Raw genomic sequence first — 27,976 nt, forward strand, 5'->3', positions numbered from 1 at the left:
GGTCTTTCAGTGAAAAAAAAGAACTGTCCTGTTACCTATCAATTTGTCAGTAATTCGTAACCATATTAGAATTACTAATATAACCACATATTACAGCCACATACACAGATCATCTAATACTAGAAGTCTAGACCAGGGCACGCTCTTTAATGATACAGAAAGCTGATTGAATTGTAATGCTTAAAAAATATTATATTAGCATGATAAACAATTATTGTCAGCAAACCTTAAAATAAAACAGTAAACGTCAACAGGATTACTTAATCCGTTCACTCCTTAGGTAACTAAGCTTCTCAGATGTAAATTCTTATTTTAACATTTTTTTATGCTTTCAATTAAACAAAACCAAATATGTAATTAACATGCTTCTCCGAATTTCATTGAATTTGAATAGTTCTTATATAAACAATTACAAACTTTACCTGAAACTTAATCTAAAACTTAAAGAAGTTATATTTCAATTAAAACAGAGAGTTCAAATTAATTTGCCTAAAACAAATAATAAATGCTAGGCATTTGTCATTGGAAAAGTTCGTAATTCGTAATTCAATGAAGAATGACATACCCCCAAGACCCCAAAAGTACAAACACATGACACAAGCTTGAATAATTTGACAGTTTTCGTCTGTGTAAATATGTTTGCGTGCCTTTCCATCTGTTTTATTTGTTTGAAGGCTTATTAAAATTTTATGCATAAATACTCGATTGCAGAGCCTGAAGTCAAGACACGCGACTCAAATGTTTTCCTTTTTTTGACTGCAAACACAAAAACATGCTAAAGTGATTACGATAATACACTGATATGTTTATACATAAAAACAAACCAAACTCCCCAGTATTTGGGTATGTAGTCTTGAGCATTTGCAGATACTTGTGATTACAAAAATTTATCTCAAAGTGTTTATTTTTGTTTTGTTTATGTTTGCATAGCAAAGCATGCTTTGCATACAAATTAGATTTTGTGAATTCGATTTTGATAGCGATTGGCAATGTTAACTATTTGATGCGCTACAATCTCAAAATAAGAGCGATCTTAATAAGGACAATGTCATTGATCCAAAAGGAAATAAGCTTATTGTCGAAATGTTTACACATTTATATAAATAAGCAATAAAATATTCTTTGAAAACTAAAATACAATATCTCTGAAGAATCAAAAAGCATTTCACTGATATAAGAAAATAGTTATTATATAGTAACTATAGATATAGTTACTTCAGCATTTAATTAACAAACATATAAGGAATTTTATATATAAAATGTATGTTATAAAATTATCTACATAGTTATTTCCAGAAAAAAAGCTGCACCCTTTTAAATATAAATTAATAAATATGTTTTATATTATTTTTTTCTAACATTCATTTATTATTTTCTCTAAAAACATCTCCGAGTTTTTCTTGAAACAAATTTGGTACTGCTAAAAATAGTACACAGTGCGTATGAGTAACTATTTTTCGTTAAAATTTTGAAGCAAGTAACTTTATTGACACTTCAATTTATCTTTATTATATTAATTCCAGTAATATTGCAAGTCTGTATTTCATTAATTTGTAGTAGGTATAAGTAACATTTTTACTTTATCTTTATAAAAAATATAAAAGAAAAAGTAGTCAGTTCTATACCCTACCAATTTAAGTATTATAATAATTTTTTTGTTACTACTGTAAATCCATTAAGTAACAAATTCACTAAACTTAGCTGTCAATAGGTCTTTACTGTACGTCAAAAGAACACAACTAATCTGTACAAGTAAACCGAAAAAGGAGCAAAATACATAAAATAAATTCACAAATCATTTGCGGATTAAGTCTAAGTAGCGTTTATTGATTTTCCGAATGTGCGTTGGTATGCTCTATAATCCATACGAAAATAATAGAGCACGTGTCTTGTTTGAAAACAGCTTTATTCATCAAATCAATTCAAGAAATATATGCAAAACAGATCCCTTTCCAAAAACTCTGATTACATTAAAGGTTTTAAAATTACAGTTAACAAAAAATTACACAACCACAAACACTTCTGCGTAGTTGTTATAAATTAAAAACCAAAATAAATACCTGACTTGGTATAATATTTTTCACATTAAAACAATACAAAAACGTGCCCATTTATGCAACACACAATTTTCACAAAATGGTCTCAAAACAAACATAAAAATCTACCATAATTAACACTAAAGTACACGTTGTGGTGCACGTAAGCCCCAAAAAAAAGAATCCTAAAACGTTGTGGATGTGCAGAAACAAAAACAAAGTTTTAATATCTGTGGGAGTACATTTGAGCGCACTTTAGTATCATAGAGTTACGTATTAAATTGTGTAGTAGTATAGTGACTGTTGCTGTATCCTATATCCTACATTCTATATCCTGTGCAATATACAGTATTGTGTTCTTGTACGGTGTGCGTTTATTGTGTTTGTCTATTTACTGGACGTTTATTTGCTATAAAAGTACATAGTCAGCTGACCTGCAGCTTCCGACTACAATATATATAGCCAATAATAAAATGCAAAATGTACGTAATAAAATCAAATTTATACCTTGTCCGAGATATGCGAATACGAATACTTACGTAAATATGGGAAAAGGATTCCCTTGTATATTGCATGGCAAATGAACATCGTTGCCACGTTCCACGTGAATCTCCATTACAGGCTTCTGTGTGGTGCGTGGAGCTAGGTTTGTGCTCAATTCTACAACGAATGCGTAAGCAAATATTTCAGTTATTTGTTTGCTGGTGCTTTTATGTTCTGAGATATTTTATTAGATACATTTATTGCTTATTCGATTTTACCTTTCACTTGCAGCATCACAGCTTCACTGCGTTGTCTTTCACCATTCAATGTGTTGGTTGCCAAGCAGGCAAATTTAACTAAACTGTCCTCAGTGCGCACGGACCGTATATAAAGGTCACCGGACGACAACAGCACTATGTATCGACCAGCTGAGATTTTAAAAAAGACATCATATATGTAGTTCACATAAATATATTTTAAATAAAGATTTCAAGAGAAAAAATTTTTAAAACTATCTAAAGATATGATACACTATATAGTTGACATAAATATATTTTAAAAAATAATAAACAAAAATGAATTTCATTAAAAAACAAAAGTCGAGCAATAAAGAAAAAATAAACCAAACATTTTTTATGTTATATATATAGTAACAAATCGCTAATTCAAATATATTATAATTTATATATATTATCATATATGTTTTACTAAACTACTTTTATACTTTTAACTGCTATTTTTGAAAAATTGCACATTTATGTGTGTGGATTGCATTAACAATCACTAAGCAAGTGTTTAGATATCTATTTATCTGAAAATAGTGAGAATGTACAACAGAAATTATAATAAAGCTTGCCAACTATCCTTCGACAGTTCACTATTCCACTAAAACGATCATTATTTTTGGAACTTCCATTTTGTTCCTTTAACGAAGTTTGATCTTCCAGATATCGAGTGTATAGTCGTCTTGACCCTGATTGCTGTTGTAAAATTTAGCAGTGTTTTTGCTTTAAGAATTTTTAGGATGTTTAAAGAAATGATTCTAGTTGTAATAATAGATATAATTGGAATGCCAATAATAGAAAATTGATTTGTATTAAGTATGTTTTGCCATTTCCATATGAATATACTTTGTTATATTTTAAGGGCTGCTAAAAATCCATTTTCGATATTTTTCAGAAATACTATTGATCGGAATACTATTGATAGCATCATACTAATCAATGATAAATGCTATATATTCAGGATTACCAGTTGCATACATTATTTTTGGAAACCAAACACATTATTTTCAATGAAAAGTAATTTTATTTATTCAAAATATTGGTATTCGGTTTTTATATATTTCGTCCATCTTTTAGGTAAATTGAAAGATTAAAGATTAAAGATAAATAAAAGAAGATTGAGACAAAGATTGAAGAAAATGTTGTTATAAAAACTTCTTATCCTTTCTTCTTCTTCAAAATTGCTAAAGTACTGGTCTGCCAGTACGTGCCGCATTAATGAAAAGAGATGATAGTGAGATGGCGCCAGGTCTGGGGAGTACAGCGGATGTGAAAGAACACCCCCACAAGTGATTTCAAGGTGTCTTTCACAGATTTTATTATGTGACATGGTACATTATTGTATAACAAACTCACTTTGCTATATCTTCGATTATTGATGATAGCATTAGTTATTAACAAATTTACTGGACTTCAAGAAATTATAATACACAATACCGCCCTGGTCCCAGTGGACACAAAACATTGTTTTTTTTTTTTTTTGCTGGAGCATGAATACAGCTGGTAATAACAGTTTTGTTTCTCAATTTGATAGCGTTATTATGCATCAGTATTTATTTCAATAAACCACAGAAAAGCAAAAAAAATTCAATGAGATATAATTTTAAGTAACTTTTCTGTGAATAGGGCTGCATGTTAGTACGACGTCACTTCTCTGACATATTGCCTGTATTCATTTGTGAACTAACTTTAATGATTTTGAAGTTAACTGCCGATATATGGTTTCAAATACTCAAAAAATTTTATTCAAGGCAGCCGTAGCACAGTTATTCTCGCAATAATATTAATATGATATTGATGGCATACAATGATATGCCAAATATAAGGAGACTACTATAAATTTAATGTATTTTTATTTACTGTATTTACTTTAAAAATCAAACATTTTAAAAAACCACTTTATTTTTAATGCTAATCATAATCATTGTTTTATTTCAAAAACGTTTGTACCGCAGGAGAGATAAGTGACCAGAATAATTAAAAATAGATACTATTTGACGACGAAAGTTTCTAAGTTGTGGTATTTAAAAGGAAGTTAAAAGTAACAAATAACTTGAATTCTTCTATAACAACGCAGTATATAATTACTTATACAGCACATGCTTATAAAACGAATCCATCCGTATGTGACATTCTCAGCAAAAAAAACAACATATTGTAACTTCAAAATATCGATAGTTCCAAGCTTAATAATTATAGTCCATAAAAGTCATGCTGTATATAGCTGTCTCAACTAACAATTTACCGTGTTATTATTTCAAAGTTGAAAGCCTGGAACTAATAGTCTATATAATAATATAACAGCTAAAAACTGATTTGTTATTTCTAAGCAACTTGATAATGAGTATTTGAAAATGTTCGAAATAAATGTATAGTTAATCAAGAAATCGAATGAATTATATATAAAAATTTTGTTGTTGCAATTTATTGTCATCTAAAAAGTATTAATTTATAAATTTCTACGACAATTATTTGATTTTATTAAAATAATAATAATACTTGTAATACTATTATAATAATACTTGTGACGTCAGTCAAATAAACATAAATAAACTTAAATATAAATAAATTGTGCAGTATAATTTGAGTTGTTCTCAATTATACAACTATCTATTAAATAACATTAAAATAAAATTTAATTTGATATAAAAAATTAATTTCTTTTACAACAAACTATTCAGTAGAACTGAAATATTGAAATGGCAACAAAAATAACAGATATAAAATTCTGGAAGGGATATGCCCACAACATAAAAACATTTCCCAATAAATGTCAACTGCAACACACTTCCGTTTTACTATCGCACCAGAACCCACATAAAAGAGAATAAAATCACAAACAAATACAAAAGCAAAATCAACAAAAACAAAACCAAAACACAAAACACAAAATAAAAAATAAAAGAAAAGGAAAACCTAACCAAAAGGACACAAAGCAACATTTTAAACATTTTTCTAGAACAAATGGCAACATACGCACCGGAAGGAAATGCGCACATAAATATCAACAGCAGATAAAATGCTATCCATATTTGTTTGTGTGTGTGTGTGTGTGTACACTAATACATATGGCCTTTACATTTATATGCCAACATATGTGATAACTTTGTTTTTTCATTTTCTGTTTTTTTAGTGTAATTGTGCTACCGTATCAACTGTTCTATAAAAGTAGACAAGCATAAATAAGAATAAAACAAACTGATTGACAAAATAAAAATTATTTTAAAATAACGAAATTAAAACAAAAGCATTGGAGGATGAGAAGAAGCTTTAACCAAATGGCATAACACTTACCAACATCCGACAGATCCGGTAATAAAATTTCTTCGCCACGCTGCCAGCTGGTCACCTTAACATACGGGCGCACATAGTCAGGCATCGCGCATTTAATCAACGCCGAGTTCCCCAAATACACTTCCGAGTTCTCCACATGCACTTGGTACTGCCGTCGCACCACTGCAAATCAAAATGAAAATTTTATATGAAAACAATCAGTTAAACTTAACAGTAGAGCAAATAAGTAGTGGAACTGCACAGAAAAAAATAAAATTTAAATGAGTGTAACGAATGAATGAATGCATGAGGACGAGAATGTATGCAGTCTTTACTCATACATACGTGAATGTCCCCATTTGTGAATGAGTTACCATGGAATTTCATAATCAAATAGGACGAATAAGAGGAGTACAAGGAATAAGAGCTGGAGAGTGTATGGTATAAAATACGCGATATGTGATTGTAAATATTTTACGAGATTTTTAAAGAATATCCGTTCGTCGATGGAGTTTTTATTTAGTCGCACCAATATTTTTTCGAGGTCAATGAGAAAATAAACTGGAAGGAAAATATGCTACGATTTTTGTTTACTTTGGCTCCAATGTACGAGTAACAAATGAAAATATACTCAAATAGTTGAACTAAAAAGAATATAAATAAAAAAAATTTTGAGTTAATTTTTAATGCATTTCAATACATGATTTTATTTTAAATAAAGACAATATTATTTTTACAGAATTTAGCAATTGATTCAAAACATTTAATAGAAGAAAATAGGGATATAAAAGCTACACAAGATTTAAACTTAAAGAGGTCAGTTTAGAAAAAAATTATGATAAAATATTTATAAATCATGTAATAAGTTTTAAAAATAAATCAAAAAACTTGTAATCGTTTACAATAGTAACTTGGTTTACAGAATTTTTAAAATTTCGAAAAGAAAATTATTCTCTCTTCTTTTAAGTCTATCGAAAATTGTCTATATTTTAAAAGAATGAAAACTGTTTCATATCTAAAAGATTTATGGAACGAAAAACAACTTATAATTACATTTTCTATAGGTATATACTTAGTCAAGTTTTTGAACTTATTATATGAAAATTGTTGGCGGGTCCAGCTCATAAAATAATTGTCTTCAAATTATAAAATAAATTCACTTGAACTAAGTTGAACATTGATTGTAGGCATAAGTGTTTTGCTCAGAAATTGATGGAGTATTATAACGTAAGAGTCTTTTACTAGTGAAATGACACACTCATAGTAAAATTTAGCTATCAATTGTCAAAATGGATTTTACACAGACTTCAATTCTAAAAAAATTTAGCTTTTTTGTAATATTTCTGTGGTCGTTTTGTACAAATCTTTGCAGTTATTCTGTAAGCAATTTAATAATTTGATTTACATTATAGCGATACGTAAATTGATCTACAGATATAGTCAGAAGCACTTTACTTATACATATATGTATACAATACTAACGTATTCTGCATAGAGCATACTCTAAAAGAGTCCAATAAGGTTTCCCATATTTAATGTATACTACGTTCCCATTCCTAGCTTAGATATATTTGAAACTTCAAATACTAACGATCCTATGTTTGACCCCCTAATAGCTGATATACAGCGAGAAGTCTTTTATGATCTGATGGCTGAGATCTTCTCAACTCGTTGCTAAAAGATAGTTTTAATGGGTTCATTATGATTTACAATGCTTTCTGCTTACAGAAAACCAAAATAATAATGCAAATGACTATATAATAAGACAATTTTTTTATTTATCTGATAATAAATGAAGAAACAATAAATTATTTTATATCATTATCTTAAAACCCCTCTCGCATTTCATTACTGGTTACGGCCTTGTCTATAGATGTAGAATATACTGTAATCACTGTTAAGTTTTAAAGAGTTTTCGGATTAGAATCAATGGATTTTGAACAGTAAATTTAATTCTTTAATTAATACAGTTTGTTAACTTTATTTATTTAACTCTAGTTATTAGTTTTTATTAATACCACCATCAAAAACACAAGCTCACAACTGTTTTTAAATTCTGTACTTATGTGTTTACCTCAATTTAATATTAATAAAATAAGTTTTATATTAAAATCATGTCTAAGATACTGCTTTAAGTCTCACGTCATATTAAAAAAAGTTTTTGATATTTTTTATAAATATCTGAAAATATTAAAAATTGCTGCCATAAAGCGCAAACCTTTTTATAGAAACAAATTTTTCAAATTTTAACTGTCAAAAGCTTGGGAACCTATCTAAATACAAACAAGGAAAATATTAAAATCTTCTTAACCAAAACGTTAGGATAACAAAAATGTTATCTTTACAAAGAATGACAAAATATAACAATATTTTTACTGTATAAATAATATGAAATATTTTATGGTGCACAAGATATATTTTAGAATTATTCCTTTCAAAGTAATATATTAATCTCAACTTCAGCAAAAGAATATTTTTTTCACATTCAATTTCACGAAATAAAATGCTCTTTCCAACTTAAATGACTTTCTGTCACTGATGTTATTTTTTCGAACTTTGAGAATTGAAGACCTCAAAGCGGTTATCATCATAGTTGCCCTTTTACAATATTTACGCCATTTCGTTTAACGTGATACTTTGCTGCCTCATGAGAAAAAAATGGTTCCTGATTAATTTTGCCGAAAGGTATGCAATGATTATTTTTCATTTCGCTTTGATGTCAACGATGAGCATCAACAAGAAGAAAAATGCTGTGGCATTATGTTAACAAGCGTTGACAACGCTATGCTTTGCTGTGTTTAATAATTTTCCCACTCCAAAAACAACAACAACAGAGACAAAATAATAAAGTTCTGAAACATCGATAATATTGCAAGCAAGCAACACTGACACAAACTTTAAGGATTACAAAACTAACAACACAAACAGCCACAACAACAGAACAGAATGTTCAGCAATAACAACAGTGATAACTTCATCGCAGCGCAGACACAAAATTTGTTTTACTTGATAAAGTTTCGACAAATTTTGTTGAAGGCGTTGGTATCATCGTATTTTGTGTGTCATTATGATTATTTTGTTTTCTTGTTGTTCTTGTTGTTGTTGTTGTGAGTTGGTTAGTTGTTAGTGCCTTTTGTTTTGTTTATACAGAGTTTTTAAGGTTTTTCTTGTATTGGTGAATATCAACTATTCACAAGGCAAGTCAACTTAAATAAGATTTTCAGTTATCGATTATGAACTGAATGATTTCTAGAAATAAATAAGTCGTGAAATAAAAATTAATTATAGATGAAAAAGTTTTTAATATCTAAAGAAACATTATATTTGGTTATAAAGCAGTGGTTTCCAACATTTGTTTTGACCAAAGACCACAACGATATTATTGTTTTTAACAGAGACCACAAAGTTTACGAATAATAATAATATTATGATTTTTTTAATATACTTTATGCATCTCTGGTATGATTGGTTGGTTGTAGTAACAGGTCATTGGATAATAAATTGGATAGTAAAGACTATATTCATCCTGTCGAATTTGGATAATTTAATAGGTCTCTTGTGTTCACTGATAAACAGCCTGACAGACTGTCAAAGAATCATCTTTCTAACAATCTATTTCTTCTGTATGCTTATTTCTGGTATAATGTATAATGAATTATATTAGTGCTGGTACATTATATAGGCTATAAAATAGGTATATAATTATTTGCAAATATTTTGTGCTTATTTTGTAATAAGTGAAGTCTCAGTGCATAAACTATGTATCCATACCTATTAAATTTGCTTCACGGACTATTTTTAACCATCTCACGGACCATCGGTTGGGAACTACTATTATGAAGGAAATATTTCTACTATCCTTACATCACGTCAGTATAAGCAAATATTTAATTAAAATGTTTATAGTATAGACTGGTTGCAGTAGCGGCAGTGCAAATAACTTCCCGCTGACCTCCATAAGCGATTTTTCTACATTTTGCTACCACTAAGCTAGGAATGAGAATCTTAAGATATAAAAAGACAAAAAGTAAATCCATCTCGTTGAATTATATAATTTATTAAATTTTTCGTGCTTTCTTCTCGATAGTTTTTCGACAGACCATTAAAAAACTACTTCCCAAGAAATCTATTTCTTCTGGAAGCTAGAATCTAGCATACGTAGAGGTAATACTTAATAATTTCTTTTTCCTGTAAGTTTCTATAATTTCTACAATGAGTAATTTTTCTAAGTGACGAGAGAGCTGCAGTAAGCCTTGCAGTATTTATAGGGTCCCTTTAATCAGTTCTCAAAATATATTCTTGTTATATGATTACTATATTAACCAGGAAGTTATACTAATATAGGAGTATATTTAATTTAATTAAGTTGTTTATAAAGTAAAAAGTGAATAATTAAATATTAAAGATATGTATTTCTGCTTATTTCCAATATAAAATTCATTACTGTAAATAGGAGTTTAATAAAGGTGTTATAATATATATTTATACCATATAAGTTCATTTATAAAGAAATTTTAATGAATATAATTAAATTTTTTATAAGGTGTAAAAACGTAAATAACTATATATTAATTATGTATAATATAATTAAGTTCTTTACTCTATAATCTACAAATATTCTAATGGAATGGAAACTTTTAATTATAAGAAAAACTTTATTTCAATGGAATAGTTTTTATTTATTTTTTCATTGTAATTTAAGTTTTATTTAATATTATAAATAAACCTGTATCGTAATGCTTTATTCATCTTATTTTCAAACAGAGATGAATCATAAATCAGTAGATGCATAAAGCAGAAACAGTTAAAAAAGTATGAAAAGCGATTACCGAATTTTTTATTAAAATTTAAGAACTGCCAATTATGTTATTTAGCAGCAAAATAATATAAATAGCTTAAGAACGTAAGAAGGACGTTTTAAATTAGCTACATGTAGTGAAGCTTTTAATTAGACCTATCACCCGTCAGGAAGTTGAATGCACACTTGCTGATGTACTTAGAGAATTTCAAAACATCTGTATGAATGCGGACGAAGTGGACATGTCTCATCTAAAGTATATTAATACTTCTAATATTTATTTTTCATTGACACTTGATAAAACTTTGCTAAGAGAGATTTTTATTAGTCCGGGTCATAAAAACTGTTGTTTAATTCAGAAAAAACCCTTCACGCCACCAGTTTTATCAATTATTAATATACTTGTATGTATATTCTGTTTACTCAGCACATACATAGCTCTAAGTAATATGTAACCCTTGATTCACAGTATAAACCTTTTCTCACAAACTTTTATGGAATTCTCAAAAGTAAATGCTTTTATAATTTTTTTATATACAGGTTTTTTCGAACAGTAGTGAACTACAACAACAAACATTTTGTTTTTTATATTATTTTAATTAATTGAATTTTCAATTTGATTAATTGAATTCGAGTATTGCCAAATACCCATCAACAGTGGTCTTGGAAATAACTCTTGTATTTAATTATTCGTAAACAATTATTTTTGAGACTGCAAGTACCAGGATTCGTACTCGGATCCTGCCAAATGTAAAGCTCAGAATCAGCGCACCTTAACCAACTGATCCAAAGCCGTACTTGACCGTTTTGTTCGCATATTTTTTCTGGAGTTTTGCTACTTTTGCTGCTCTAATATAAACATTTTACTTGCTGTGTTTATATTAGAACGAAATCATAAACTAGCTGTAGATTAATTGAATTAATTAATTAATTATATTTTTTTTTTTTAATTGTTAAATTTCAATACTATTCTTTTCTATACTATAATTTCTTTATAAAATTTATATAGATAATATATCAATTCTAATTTTATTAATTACAATGAATTATTTATAGCTTGATATATCCATTTTACTACAAAGTAAGATTACATACACAACATAAAAATACAAACAGAATTTTATAATCATAATACATTAAACACTTCAAGCGTCAATATCGTGACATAAATTTTTATTTCTACAATTAAGCAAAGAAAATGAGAATTATATTAAATCCGATTTATCGGAATTTTGTTTTGATTTTGAAAATTTAAATATTATAAAAATTCTAATTAATTTAAATGTTTTCAAAAATAGTTCTGAATAAATACTTCTAATCATTATTCGTTTTGCGTTAATTATCGGTATAAGACATTTGAAAAATAATATCTGAAAGACTTTTGAGAAAATGGGAAAAAGATTTTCTGGACGACATGATTTAATATCTTCACCTGGTTTTAGTAATATCTTTATTTTGGCAACTTTTCATTAAGATAGGATGAAACTTTTTGTCAAGAATACGTTTAAGAAATTTTTATCTGCAAATGTTTTAAGGATTTCAGCCACATAAAGGTCGTAACCAGGTGCATTTCAGTTTTTCAGAAAATTAATTTTCAAATTAAATTGTAGTAATTATTTTTCGATTGTTTAATTTCTTGATTGTTAATTCTATTGGATAGATTGCTTACAAGAAATGTAAAATAATAAAATCTATGACTGGATCGTTTCCCATATTATGTGAAATAAAATGCTCTTCAGATGACATGCAAATAGCTAAGCTTTTTCATGCGGGGATTTCTAGTTTGAGATTTGATAATCTATTATGTTTTTAATTTTTTTTGCCTGTCATTTAAGAACCATCTATAGATCTTTAATAATAATGATGAATCTGGTACAAGGTCATAGTCTTCTAGCCACGCATTTCTCCTTTAATTTTTTTGTGAAACACTCACAATAAGTTGCAAGATCTAGTGAATAGATCTAGTTAAGCATTTACTAGCTTCGATTATTACTTCCTCGGTTTTTAAAAGCGTTTTAATGTTTAGAGACGATCACTAACATATATGGTTTTAAATAAAGTTCAGCATTTTTGAGTGTTGTTTCTAAGCTTTTTATCTAACGTGATAACTTCTGGCGATAGTTCCTGTTGAGACCCCTTCAGTAGACTAGAAATATCTTTTATTTATCTTTCTTTTCTTTTCATTAATTGATTTTATTTTTTCTCAACATCCGTTGGCGAATGACTATTTTTATACTGGTTTATCACGAAAGTTTTGTTTGTAATTTTAGCAATCATTTCAAATCATATATCATAAGCGCAATCTATTTATTATAAGTATATATCCTATGTGTAAAGATTATATTTTGTAAAAGTATTTAAAAAATTGTGGACATATGATGAAACGAAATATCAAATTACAATTATAAGGAGTGTGAATCAATAGCCTTTTTGATTTCAGATATCAGTTCAAAATTTTTGACAACTAAAATTACAATCAAAACCCTTGTGTGAATCCAGTATAATATTGGTGTATAAAACCTTTTTTACCGAGAGGAGTGTTTTATTAAATAGCATATATCAAAATAATTTTTTTATATTTTATTTATTTATTTGCTTATCATTCCTTTTTTTTTGTCTATTTTTAACTGTAAATCTATTTAAATACATATATATATATATTAGCAATATAAATTTCGATTTTTATATGAATTAACACAAGTACACAATAATTTCGAATTAAGTTTGTGTAAAGTTTGGTCGTTATGCAACACTATTTTGCCACTGAACATAATTATATAAATTCTCTGTCTCTATCAGCTGATTTGCTAATATTCTAAGTACCACTTGTACCAGATTTTCAAAAGTAAATAGTTTGTTTTGTGAAAAAGTATTTGCTTATAGTTTTCTTAAAAGATATTTGGATATTTGGACACTCGCGGAGTTTTTTCTTTTTTACTATAATATCTGAACTTATCGATGTGGACGATAATTTAACTATAAACACATAAGAATTAAGGTAAAATATGAACTGTAAATTATGAATGACATAAGTGTTCAACATCTGGTGATATGAACTGAAAGAAAATAAAATCAGAACTAACCCACCAATTATAGGTTAATGACCCGCTGTGGTGCCACAAAAATAGTGTTGGTTCGTACATAGACTAGAAGAGCAATATATTGAACTTTTCCAAAATCGATGCGAGCAACCTAGCTACAATATGTGTGGTGAAATGATAAACAGAAAGGATACTACAAGTCAAGATAATATGTCCATGCGGAAAATAAAAACGATAACAATAATTAAAATAAAGTTTTATAATCAAAATTCTTAAGAATAGAATAGCTCTGTGCCAACATAAAAGAACTCGCACTTACATATATACATATATCCGCAGTGAATAAAACCTTTAATTAAAATTTTCAGAATTCCTATAAGAGCCTCTTCATTTCCAACTGAAGAAAAACAAGAAAAATTCCAAACAGATCGATCGCACATTAATCATGCAAATAGCTTGCTATTCATCCATTGCACAAATCCTGTAAGAAACTCTTCATTTCTAACTGGGAAAGGAACAAACAGAATTCTAAGCAAATCGATCGTACATTAATCATGCTTGCTATTCATCTTCGATTTTCTCGATTCGCGATCAACGACTAAGAACGAAATATATAAACACTTCTTATTTACATGCTGCAAAAAAATATCATATCACTTTTAGTATATTACTGATAGTACCAGGAATCAAAATGAAAGATTCTTGCGAGGACTCATCAAGTTTTGCTACCTCATTAACGTATTGGTTCCCTGCAACATTCGCATAACCCGGAATTTAATCTAGAGATACCTTGAAGTTTCTGCCGATAACGTTAATAATTCATCTGCAATGCACAAGGTGTAGCTTTAATAACTATGTAATTGTACTGAACATTCGTGTTTACAATCATGGACAGGATTAAAGGTTGGCAAGTACTTCCGCCTACATTGTTTAAAAGTTACTTGTGTTATTTGTCAGCATGCTTTTAAGTGAAATCTATAGGGTAACAGAAAAGAAGGAAGCCGTTTAAGCACCCAGTGCCATAGTGTATTGAGAAAAACGTTCAAAATACTGTCGAAACGATGTTAACGCGCTTTTACAAAACTATACGCGTTGAGAGCACAGAACTTGTGCTCTTCAATAAATTAAAGGATGTTAAAAAAATTTAAAATTTTTGGAGAACAGAAGTTCTATTTGGAATAGATTAAAATAGAAACATTAAAAGTGGAGTTAATTTTTCATAAATGATATAATAGTATATATTGTGAGAAACTTGGAACTTCATTGGTTATTTTGCTTAAATTTCTTTATTAGCAAATAAATTTTATAAGCATGCGTACGCCTCTGTGACATATCTACAATTTGAATTCGATATATTATTATTATAAGGTGACAATTTGTAATAAATGAGCTTAAATTATCAGATGAAAATATAAATAGTGAATCCAATAAATTCAAAAAACATAAATCAAAAAATTTATTTTCTGAACTACTACATATAATTTATTGGAATGCAAGTTAAATTTATTTGAATTCTGTTAAAAATCCATTTTGAGGTCAGAATAAAATACACAATTTATGCAATCGACGATATAAATTCTACACCCTTTGCCCCGCAAAAAACCTTGCTTCCAATCAAATTATAACGATGAGACAAAAAACAATAGAAAAGCGGATTTACGCTTTTAAATAAACGAGCTTAAAATGAACAGAAAAACGACAATGAAAAAAAGCCAAAAATGTGAAAAAGATCCTTAAAAGGATACAGTGCGAAACTGACAGAAAACTCATATATCAAATAATATTTAACACTTACGTACTGGTTGGTACTGGTACAGAACGAGAACGTTTTAGAAATGAGTTGAAGTTAAAGAGTACGTGGAAAAAAGATACAAAAGAAACTGTGGAAAACGATAAATTTCCATCAAGTTAGTTAACCATGGAAATTTAACACTCCCACTTGCACGTGCACATTCGCAGGGAACACAACAGAATCATCTTCATTATCATCATTCTGCCATCAAAGAGTACAGCAGAAATGATTTTCGCACGAAAGTCGATTATTTCGTTAGTTTTGTCAGTATGAGAAGAGCCAGACTAGATACGGCAAGGCATCGTGTGCACTGTAAGGATTTTTAGGTAGTGAAATGCAACGAAAAAAATCTGCCATTGAGAAATTTAAAACTGAAAAATTAAAAAAAAGAAATAAACTTAAATAAAAAATGTGGTAAATGTGAAATTTGTACAAAATTGTATATGAAATTACTAAAGCATGTTCACCGCCATCGAATGTCAGGCTGTCTATGCTCTGTCAGTTTGTTTACTTATATTCTGTTTCATTTTTAATTTTATTTTCAGTTTTATTTTCAATTATATTGTTTTTTATTTTATTTTTATTTTTTATAGATTTTTTTTATATTTACCTGCTTGCACCTGCACATTGCGACTCAATATTGTGCCGGCTTCATTGGTTGCACGGCATCGGTAGGTTGTCTCATGTACGTCTGTGCGATAATACTGCGCCAGGAACGGTGGGAAGTATAAGGTACCATTGCCAGCAATTTTTCTATACAAAATTAAAGAGCGATTATTTATGATTATACACTTTGGAAATAATTTGTATTTTGTTTTATGTTTTTAATTATAATAAATATCAAGACCACAAAAATGAGAATTTTAAATAAGAAACGATTTCGTTGGTCAGTTAGTAATTAAAAATTATTTTGAAAAGACAATGGGATTGTAATAGAGAAATTTTTAAATCCAATAAAATTTTATTTTTTTGAAAAAACAATAATTTATTATAATTAAGGTAATTTATACAGCTGTGGTTTATGCGTTAGTACTTGTAAATAACACAGCAAGTACAATAATACAACTTAAGTGTACATTGACTTTGACAGGGTTAAATTCCTGACACTTGCTGTCTAAAAATTATATACGGCCAATTAACTAATAGACATAGATACAGACACAGCCACTAATGATAGTGTTCTCCGAAACAGGTACCATGATAAGTTCAAGAAACTAATTAGTTAATAAGTAAATATATCTGCATGAGTTGAGAGGATTAATTGAAATTAAAATTAATATAAACTATTGGAAATATATTATATTTTATTCAAGAATTCCATAAATTAAAAAAATTGTACATATTTTATAGGTCAATAGCACAAAGTTTAGGAAATTGCTTCTGAACATATTGCATAGAATTTTTTTTTTATGATATGTAAAAATATTATCTATAAAAAAAAATTCAGTATTACATATAGATATGTAATAGAATAAAACGCGGGACACTCAATAGTAAGCACCGTTAAGGATTAATTTACAACTAATAATGAATAAGTAATTGGTTATAAATATATAATATCAGACAGTTTGGTGAATCGTATTTTTTTTCTGTTTGGCAGATCCAACATTGAAAATCTTCTTAGTCGACGTGAATGGTTAATGTCTGATAACAGTGAGTTCAGGTGATTTGATAACCTTATTCGGTTGTTTTTGCTGACTTTTTGTATTGTTTTAAACACTGATAGGACGTGGAGACATGAAATGTAAACATATTATCTCTAATCCGAATGTTACTATGTAAAGTGTAGGCATTGATAACCCGGCGTACTGTTTAGTGCCAACCGAAACACATACTGAAAAGTTTCATATTTTTGGCGACCATATCATACTTAACGCAACAATATACACTTATGATTCAACTATAGTCACAGGCTACTGCGACAATATTTACTATAATTGAACTGCAGATAGAACCGTAGTACTAGTAAACTTTGAGTTAATCATGTTTTCAGCATCATTCGGAATGGTTTGTTATTTAAGAGCGTAATGTGTTGTTACCAGTAATTTGAAAGTTATGTATGAAGAGAAAGAGCTGCTTTATTTTTGCTTTTTCCAAGTTCACACTTCCTTTGGAAGTTTAAATCAATATTATTTTTTCTTGGCTAGGTAAATTACTTAACATGAGCATACACGAAAAACGAAGCCATTATGGCTTAGTGGCAAGACTTGATATTAGCTTTTTATTTAAAACCAAAAATGACTGCAACCAAGAGATTCAACAGAGATTCACTTCTGCCCATAGATGTTATTTCAAGCTAAATAGTCACTTCAGAAATAACACTCTCGTTAAATGATTATCGCGTTCTATAACGTGTTTGATTCTGTAATATGTACGCATTATCGATGTAAAAACCAATGACACCAATCGACTATCGTGCAGTGAAGCGTACGCTACTAGCCACACTTCCGTAAAAAAAGTTGGAAAAAGTAAGTACAAACTATTAAAACTTGTATTTAAAATGTATTTCATCATCTTTTTTTCGTTTAATAATTTTAACAATTTAATTAAATTAAATTAAATTAATTAAATTATTTAATGTGAACAATTTAAATTATTTCGTTAAAACTCATCAAGCATGATTTAAAGAAAAAAGTATATCGGGCTAAGACTTGCATTTTTTTGAGAACATATTTAATAAATTTTACTACTTTTCGAAAGGGGAACACCTAAACGATTGTTGTATCTCTGTCCAGATCCATGCATAGGCTTTTAAGCGCGCCATTCTTTAATTTAGTCAGAAATACTTCCAACATTAATATTCGCCAGATAAACGAAACTTTACACCCACTATTACGAGATGTGGATAAATTATTAAAATCAAGTTTCGATCAGCGATTCGATATCGAATTTCAATTATAAACTTGGCTGTGTTAAGAATTAACACAGATTTTCACCTCGATTTGCAAATGATGAAACTTTTTCTGGAAGATTTTTCTGGAAGAACTGTCAACATCTTTGAAAATATCTTCCACCTACATTCGCCAGAATTGGCTTAAAAGTATGACGTGCATATAAAAGCACAATTCCTCCACCCCATTTACTTTTAATATTTATTTTGTATTTATTTCATATTATTTTCTCTTTTTGAGACCAAAATACATTTAATTTCAATAAGACTTCCTTTTATTAACCTATAAATCAGAAATGGTCTTGTTGCTTCTCTCAGAAATCAATTTTATGTAAACAAGAATATTTTGAGACTTTGCAAACTACATGAACTATGAACATAAACAAGAGTATCTAAACTATTGCTGGACATTCTATAAAATTCTCATAAATGTCACAAATAAATTTGCACAGTAAGAAAAATGTAGTACATATTCATTCACAACACTAAGCTTTGCACACTGGAAATGTGATCACGTATTCCAAATGACATCGAATTTGTTGCTGTAAAAATTACTGAAATGACTTTTGCGAAGAAAGCAATTTTTTATTTACTAAATTTGCTAGTGGAACTAACAGAGGACACAAGCATAAACTAAGTTTTTGTACCAAACTTGCCAGTACATCAAATAAATGATTTCAATTCTCGCAACAAACTTCCAAGAGTGCCAAGTTACTCACAGCAATAAATCCATAAGTTTGTTTGACAAAGAAGACACTTCTGCAACACATGTTCTCTTGCAGCGATGCACATTTATATCGTGTGCAAGCACCGCATTTGATGGACTCAAATATGTGAAAAAATAAAAATATTTTCTAAAATATATTATTTGCATGCTTCCTTAAATGTCACATTTAGGGACAAATATTTGCTTAGAAAGCAGTGCACAATGTGTTATGCCAAAAGGAATACAAAGGATGCAAGCAAATCAACAGCGAGAAAGAATGCATTTTCTTTGAAAAATATTCTCCGTAAAAAATAACATCCATAATGATAAAATCATTTTATATTGCCATTTCTTAGGTTAGAATTATTAATATTCAAGACAAAGAAGTTTTTATATATTTAACCGTACTATAGTGTCGGGACTTTACCTTACCTTCCGTCTATTTTAACCCTACGTATAGAGCTTAGCTGTAAGTTGACAAGGCACAGAGAAGCGCTCTAAATGTGCTACTTTACAGCACTGTTTTCTACGGTGAAGTTGTGTTATGTGAAGTTAGGTATGTGAAGTTATCGATAACAGCAACAATAATGACTAGCATCAAATAAACTACCATATAAGCAATTTAAAATTCCTGCAAATTTATTTTAATTTTTACCTAAACATTCTTACCAGAACAAAATGTATATAAAAATCAAACACAAATCAATTCATTTTCAATGTCAATTTATTGACGAAACATTACTCAATTTTTTTTTGATTCGAACATTAACTTTCTGCGTAATTGTTAACACCTGTTTTTTAAATCTTATAGCCAACGAAATGAAGCTTTCCAATGCATTCACCTACAAAGAACCAGGTGCCAATCTCAACTGCGACAAGGGTGTTTAGCCAGATATCACGAATAGTTAGATGTCTGAATCTAAAAAAGACTGCCGACTTTCCCAAGTTCAATAGAGCCTTACCAATTTCAGGAATTTCAGCAGGCTTAGGTGGAATCAGCTCAACCTCAGCATATTTCTTAAAAGTTTCAAATCTCGGCTTGCCTTCAGTTGCCCACATTTTGGTCAACACGACCTTGTAGTGGTCCACATACTTTGCATAGTTCTTCAAATAGTTAGCCATTTCCGCTTAAATTAGAAGTGACAATTATTCCAGCGACAACAGAAAATACTACTTTAACAAAATATACGTCCTCACTATCGTATGGTTGAACTTAAACTGGAAGATATATATTTTTTCTTACACAAGTCAGACTAATTTTTTTGGCGGCTCACACACGGCAAACTTGATTGATTTAAATGTTTTTTTTGTTCGATGTACGATTGCACCAAGCTTTGCGTTTACATATAAAATTTAATCGTTGACCACATAATGTATTCATTAATCATACTTGAATTTCAAAGGTATATATGTACTTTCAAAAGTCATGGAAAAGAGAGCACACATGAAAATAGTGTTATATGCAAAATTTCATATGAATAATATAATGTTAAATCTATGAAATGTGTAATATTTTAAAATATATTAAGTCCTTCTAAATATGTTTAACCTGAGCGTAATATGAAATGCTACGAGTTGCTTTCACACTATATCATCCATATATATTAATGGAGAATATAGTGTATAAACATGGCATAACGCATGAACTTAATAAAGTCTATAAGCCAACAAACGGGATACATAAGCCAGTTGTATTATAAAGCACCCATGTAAAATATCTAACAACATCCAAATATATATCTTAATCTATATGTTTATATAGATATAGTTTAATAATTAAATTTGTATATTGATCAACATATTATACTTAAATAAACAAGTTATAAATAATTGGTACTGTCTGGGTGAAAGTTATAATTAAAATTTGAATTTGTCGCATGGTTTAAAGAAATGTATACAAAATGTATAACCCTTAGAATATGCCTTACATACAATTCATTTCAATTTTTTTACAAAAGACAATAAAAGAATACGGAAAATGGGTATTTAGTAATACTTGAAACAACTATATGGTCAGCTAAAAATTCAACTAAAATTTTTGACCATTAAAATATGGTCAAACTGGAAAAAACTTATTTATTAATATAATAGTTTCTATTATTAAAATAGTTTGTGTATTCATAACTGACTTTATCATATTTAATATAAAAACTTAAAATATATTTTTTATATAAATATTGTTTTTAAACAATATTTAAAGGTGGAAATTAAGATGGTACAGAGGATTATTACAAAGTAGAGGTGGGAATCAGTTGAAACTCACCTATATAAGGTGAAAATGTCTTATTACCTCAATTAAACAAACTTACAATGTAAGCCGACGTTATTGTAACTGAAATATGTAGTGTCAAATGAAAACAGATAGATACCATCATAAGTAGTAGAACAATATTTGAAGTACGTATCAAAGACGTATTGATACATAAAAAATATTTAACATGTAGGTACATACAGATTACAATTCTGTCAACACAGTTCTCAATGCTTTTCATTTTTCATATCTGAATATTATTGGCTGCTGTTAACATTAATGGTCATACAATATTAAATATTGTATGCTAATGATGTTATGTTATTAAAATATACATATTAATAAACGTATGACATAACATAAACATAAAAACCTAGTTATAATCCCTTTTTAAAAAAAATTGGAAACTCACAGAATGCATCTCAAATAGTATGTTGTGATATATTGCAGATAATTGTAGGAAGAAATTTTATAAAATACAATGTATTAAACAAAATTTAAAAAACATCCCGGAAGCCTGTGACCTAAAGATACCACAGAAAAATAACCTCTTAATGGATTAAAACTATTAAACAATAGGGTATCCACCATTTTTATTGCTTTATATTTTCTTTACAATTAAGAGCTGTATATACTTTGACCAGAAATCGATTTCGAATGAAAGTGGGAATAATAGTGGGAACATTTTTAAAGACATTACTGGCACTTATAGCTCAAAATTTATGAACAAACAATGGATGCATTCAAACACAACTGATTATGGATATATGGCAGTATCCAAAACAGCTGTTTGATTAGCCCAATAATTCACTTGATTAAAATCAGATGTAATATATTTACACAATAATCACAAAGACAACTACAACAGCTACTATTTAAACAACATTAAAAAACTAAAAGTTTAAAATAATGACATATTATTTTGTCAATAAGTACATTTATTTTACACTATCCGCGTGTGTCCTGCTTCAAAAATTAGTGTTTTGAATAACAGCTGTGCATAATAAATGAGTCTATCTCTCTTTAACACATATGTATGAACTCTTGGAATACAATCTAATGATTTCATTTTTTTAAAATAATCATATCAGAGTTGCAATTTAATAAAAACCTTTTTTAATTTACTCTAAAGATATTACTCATATAGTGAGCAGTGTGGGTAACGTATTTACATTAAAGTAACTTTTATGTTCATTACGAATTTCTTTACATTTTATTTCTTTTTTAATATCAACAATATATACTGATATATTTCTTCTCTTAATTTTCATTTTTGTACATAAATTATCTTAGATAAAAAAAGCGTTTTCCATTTTAAGACAATAAGCTACATTTAACCTCTGCTTGTTTGCAGTAGTACATTACACATTTGACTCCACTTTTAATCCTTTAGTCAGTGTACCAGGCAACCAAGCGTTCATTCGCCCTGTTGTTTTAACTTTGTATCTTTTATGAGGGCATGGATAACAGAAACTCAGCTTTTATTGTTCTTTGTCACTTTTGTATGTTTGCTGTCAAATGAATGTTGTATCCTTATTGTAACTAAACACAACAGGAGCTTAAAGAGGAAGAAATCTTTTGAAATTTTTATTTTCTGTGGCACCATCAAAACCGCAACATTGATTTTGACAGGTTTTTTCTTCAGTCATTGTGCTGGAGTTTGCCACATTTTACACATCCGCAAGACGCGCTGCCACAATTTCTCCAACTTCACCGCACTTTTCCAGGTTTTAAAACTTTTGTTTGAGTCACGTTCACATTTTCATAAAGAGTTTATGTTTCTAATGCGTTTTTATTTGCATCAACGCTGAATTGAAAGAAAACGTGCTGAATTTACTTAAAAATGTTTGAAATCCAATCTTCTGTGAACTCAATTCTCTGAGAGTTTAATGGATTTGCTAATATGTAAGATATGACAAATGATATCATGCGAAAGAAAGACTTTTAAATCACTTTAAAATAAGTTTTTAATAAATCAGAAAAACGTTGAATATAATTTTTGAACCAATCTCCTATATGACTTATAGGCTTTGTGCTATATTTACTATTACAAAAAAAAACACTTAAATTGACCCTTTATAAATACAAATATAGCTGGAGAGATGAGTACTCACACTGTCACGGAGAACATAATTTGTAGTACCATACCATAAGGACTACTGAGAGCAGCATATGTTACCATCGTTGCAGTTCAGCAACAAATATAAGAGGAAGTTTTATGAACTTGACGAGGACCACCAATTGATATTTTTAAAAAAAAATGGATCTATCAAGTGTGTGATGTTTAAAATAATACTGAAATCAAGTTCTACCAGTTCACCTAAAATTATTAAGAGTGACAATAAAAAAAAACTAGTTCTAAACCAATTTCATTCATTTGTGAACTTAATCTGTGCTAACTTAAAAAAGTCTTCATGCAAGGGTTCATGAGATTATATATAGCCAAAGGAATTTTTAATTAAGAATATAAGATGTAATTTATTAGTTGTTCGAAAAAAATATTAAATTTTTCCTCGACAAAGGCCCTAACTGTACTTTTTCACAGCCAACTTATCACTTAAGCCGCATAATCATTATTTATTACAACAGCCGATATTGGCAGGACAGTCTGCGAACAAATTTGACTAGTTCTGTGCAATTTTTTATTGGAACTTTTTTAAATAGAAAAAACTAAAAAAGCTGTGGCATAGAGTATGGAGAATTGACAAAACTCAGGTTCCAAACTAAGTTGCAAAATTTCAATCCGGTAATTTTAATGTTGAAAATATATGACGTTATTAAAAGTCAGATAAAAACGCAGTAATGTTGCATCAAAAAAATGCAAGACCTCATGACATAGTAATTGCCAAAAGCTTTTACAGCTTAGATGGGACATATGAATGAGAAAATGAGAAAAGGTAATGGTCAAGAATGGACAACATATATTTCAATAAAATATTTGTTAACTAAAAATATATCAAAAATTTTCAGTTTTATTCTTCTTTTTTTCTTCTTTGCTTGATGAAACACGTTTTAATGTCTGAAACATTTTTACTATATAATGTCTGTGACCACTTGGATGATCTATTGTAATAAGAGCTCTATTGAATTCTGATTGTAATTTATGCAGTTGATTTTATGGTTATACTTTAAAGTCCCGCTTATCTTCCTGACAGAATATATATTGTATTTGATCTGAGAGAGTGAAATTCAGAGTTATTGTGCACAGACAATATACTATTGCGTGCTCTCGACTCTTAAGTCTTTGTGTATGTCTTCATTTCTGATGCACTATGAAACATTTGGCATACGTTTCAGTACAATATTCTGATAAGTTTTCAGTTTTATTAAAAAAAAATAAACTAAATTACTTGCGGAATAACTTTTTATAAACTCTGACACCGTCTTTACTGCGCTACGAATACTTAAACAAATCAAATATATTGACAATACCGTTGGAGGTTATCAAAAATAGTATACCAAAATGTTCAAGGATTATGTTGTTCCAGCAATGCAAATATACCTGAATTCAAATATTTTGATACACCTGTTAACTTGAATATATCTGTTAACGTTTCTGTTTATTTTCGTTTTATGTTAAAAAAATGCGTTCAAGTCATAACTTTGTTTATGTTAACACATGCTCGAGCTGCGTATGATGATTGAACATAAGCGAATGGGTCGCTGAAGTCGAGCCAAATGTTCGAGCGTAAGCATACTCGCACATCAAAGGCTCATTGCTTCGGTTAGCTCAAATAGTATTTAAAATAATATTTGAAATATTAAAATTAGTTTACTCTTAGCACCGTTTGCTCCAAATAACGTTTTTTCAAATATAATTTTGTTTTGCGACTACATATAACTTTTGCTGACAGCATTTGCTTGAGCTAACAAGTGGTTGACCGACATCAATTAAAGAAACTTGTGTCATTACAGCTAATATGAATTTATACAAAACAATCACAAAGTGAATAAGGCCATCCAAGCATTCAAATCTCATAATTGTAGCCGCTCGCCAGTACATCTACACGATCGCAACCGCAAATATGTTTGCGGTAATAAACCAGAGGAGAAAATGTAATTTTCAATTAATAACTGAAAATTACACAACAAAAGTTGTTTAACAATAAAATTATGCAAAGTGCACTTGTAGCTTGTTGAGCACATTTACTGCCGTTGCCGTTGCCGGTCTATGATTGTGTGGTTCATATGTGCGGCTTGCTAGGAAACCACAGAAGTCACCGCAACACTGGAGCACACTCCAAAGTAAGTAGATGCAACAGTGGAGGCACCAACTTAAAACTAAAGCCATGAATGCCACAAACATTAAAAAAGACTAAAAACGATAGAAAAAACTAACAAAACTGAAAATGACATGTTGCTGCAACAGAACGGTTCAACAGGATACTACTTTCGAAGCATATCGCTTAGGTTTCTGTGAGTGTACGTACGCTGGTGTAGTTGCAACAACCGCAACTTTACTTTGAAACACTAATTAAAAAACTAAACCAAACCGCACGATTATGGCACAAAATCAGTTGAAATCATATCATTATAATAAGCAGCTATCGCAATAGAGCAAGGAAGCGAGCAGCAGCAATAGTAAAATACACGCAGTTAGGCAGTCTTAATCCTGCTTGGCTGCAATGAAGCCGCAATAATGTGACCCTCAACCAAACTAATCCGGATATGAGAAAAATTAACGTTTTTAAAACTTCAACTTACCTGAGCCCTGGTACTTGAGTTGCCATTGTGCCATCCTTAAGCACCCATGACACAACCGGCTGAGGATTGCCGTGTGCTGTGCATGTAACCTGTGTACCAGTATCGTTGCTAAAGAGCAGTCGAGGCGTGGGTTCCTGTATAAAGGTGGGTACACGTAAACCGCTTGTGGCTTTCGCAGCTGGCGGTGGCAGGACAATAGTTAACAGCACTGTAATCTGTAATAGTGGTGGGGCAAAAAGGGCAGCTGCAAGTACACCAAAATATAAACAAAAATGAATAAATATTAAATAAAATAAATATAAATTATTTTTGGTTAAGCAATTTCTTAAAGCGCTTGTATACACGACAATTTCAAGTGCTTTGTAAGCAAAAAAAATATACACTGTATGTACTCGCATTTTAAAAAAATTTGCTTTTTATTTGCTTGTAATTTAAAACTTTGTTTTGCAGTTAATAATGCTCAAGAGGACCACTTCATAAATGCGGTTAATTTGAGCTTCGTTTGCCTTAAGCATTTGCCAGCTTAAGTGCCATATTCATATGTAAACCAACAAAAAAGTAGTAATACTGCAGTATTATTTGCTACTACTTTTTACTTAATTCAAACACTGAAACTGCCAGCAACTGCGAGTAGCAACAAAACTATATCTTGCAGCAACTACATACCGCCGCACATATGCACTGCGTATCCTGCATTATCCTGAAAATTAGTGCTTCTTAAGCATACGCCAATGTGGCAGTGCGGCTTGCGCGGATCTGTTATGCTGTTCGCGTTTAATTCCGAAATTTAGTCTAAATTCCTATTACAAAACAACAATTAAATTCCATCCATTATTTCTCTGTGAAAATAAGTTTTGCGTGTGCACGGATTGTGGTATTTCGAGGATCTTAAATGCGCTTAAATATTTCTTACCTTTTGCCTTGAATACTGACACTGGAGCACTCATTGCTTTGCATGTGTTCTTGTGTGGCTGTTTAATTCAAGGAATTTCACTAGTTACTATGGTGGCTTTAATCCGGATTGTATAAGTATATATGGGATGGCTTTAGAAATTTTCAGTTCTCGTTATTCCTGAGCAGTCTAAAAAGAAGCAATAGAAATGATTATAACTACTGGCTTTGACTGCATAATATTAATATATTATATAAATAATCTTAGAAAAACTTGTAATAATTTTCCAATTAAATGATTACTTAATGCATATATTATACCCAAATGAACATATGCCATTATTATTCGTAATTTTAAGTACAAATAAATAATAAAAAATTGAAAATTGAACCTAGAATGATCTGTGAATGATCCGTGTATGATCCGTGTATGATCCGTTAGACAAGGTGGAGGAAAAATTTCCTCTTCTAATCATTGATCAAATACAAGAACTCTATGGTATAAGCCTTAAACCACAGTCTACTGAAGTTAACTTTGAGTGCAAATATGTTAAATAATGAGAAATTAAAAATCAAACTTAGAATGGTCTGTAAATTGACAACAAACACGTTGGAGCAAAAATTTCCTTAACAATCATTGATCGGAAAGAAAAAACTCTTACGCGTCTATTGTATATGCCTTAAAACAGTGTCGCAATTGTAACAGAATTGCATGGGTACCATAATCACAACCAATCAGATATCCTCAAATGTGTCTTACTGATAAGATATTGGAAGGCAATATCTATTACATTTCTCACCACCGGCTACTGAATCAAAAACCAATA

The 27,976-nt window shown here is 29.5% G+C and overlaps 1 protein-coding gene across 2 annotated transcripts in view; it reads right to left on the minus strand.

Annotated features, from left to right (window-relative positions):
* The window catches only part of LOC119686352 (Down syndrome cell adhesion molecule-like protein Dscam2), a gene marked incomplete at its 5' end in the record, with an annotated part of 87,680 nt that extends 60,341 nt beyond the window's left edge, over positions 1–27,339 (minus strand). For both annotated transcript variants that reach the window (XM_038100922.1, XM_038100923.1), the window contains 6 exon segments: positions 2,576–2,696; positions 2,798–2,947; positions 6,098–6,259; positions 16,318–16,460; positions 26,259–26,502; positions 27,172–27,339. In XM_038100922.1, coding sequence (XP_037956850.1) covers positions 2,576–2,696; positions 2,798–2,947; positions 6,098–6,259; positions 16,318–16,460; positions 26,259–26,502; positions 27,172–27,205 — 854 coding nt within the window.
* Between the last annotated feature and the right edge of the window lie 637 nt (positions 27,340–27,976).

Source organism: Teleopsis dalmanni, chromosome 2 (assembly GCF_002237135.1).
Source record: "Teleopsis dalmanni isolate 2A chromosome 2, ASM223713v2, whole genome shotgun sequence".
NCBI lineage: Eukaryota > Metazoa > Arthropoda > Insecta > Diptera > Diopsidae > Teleopsis > Teleopsis dalmanni.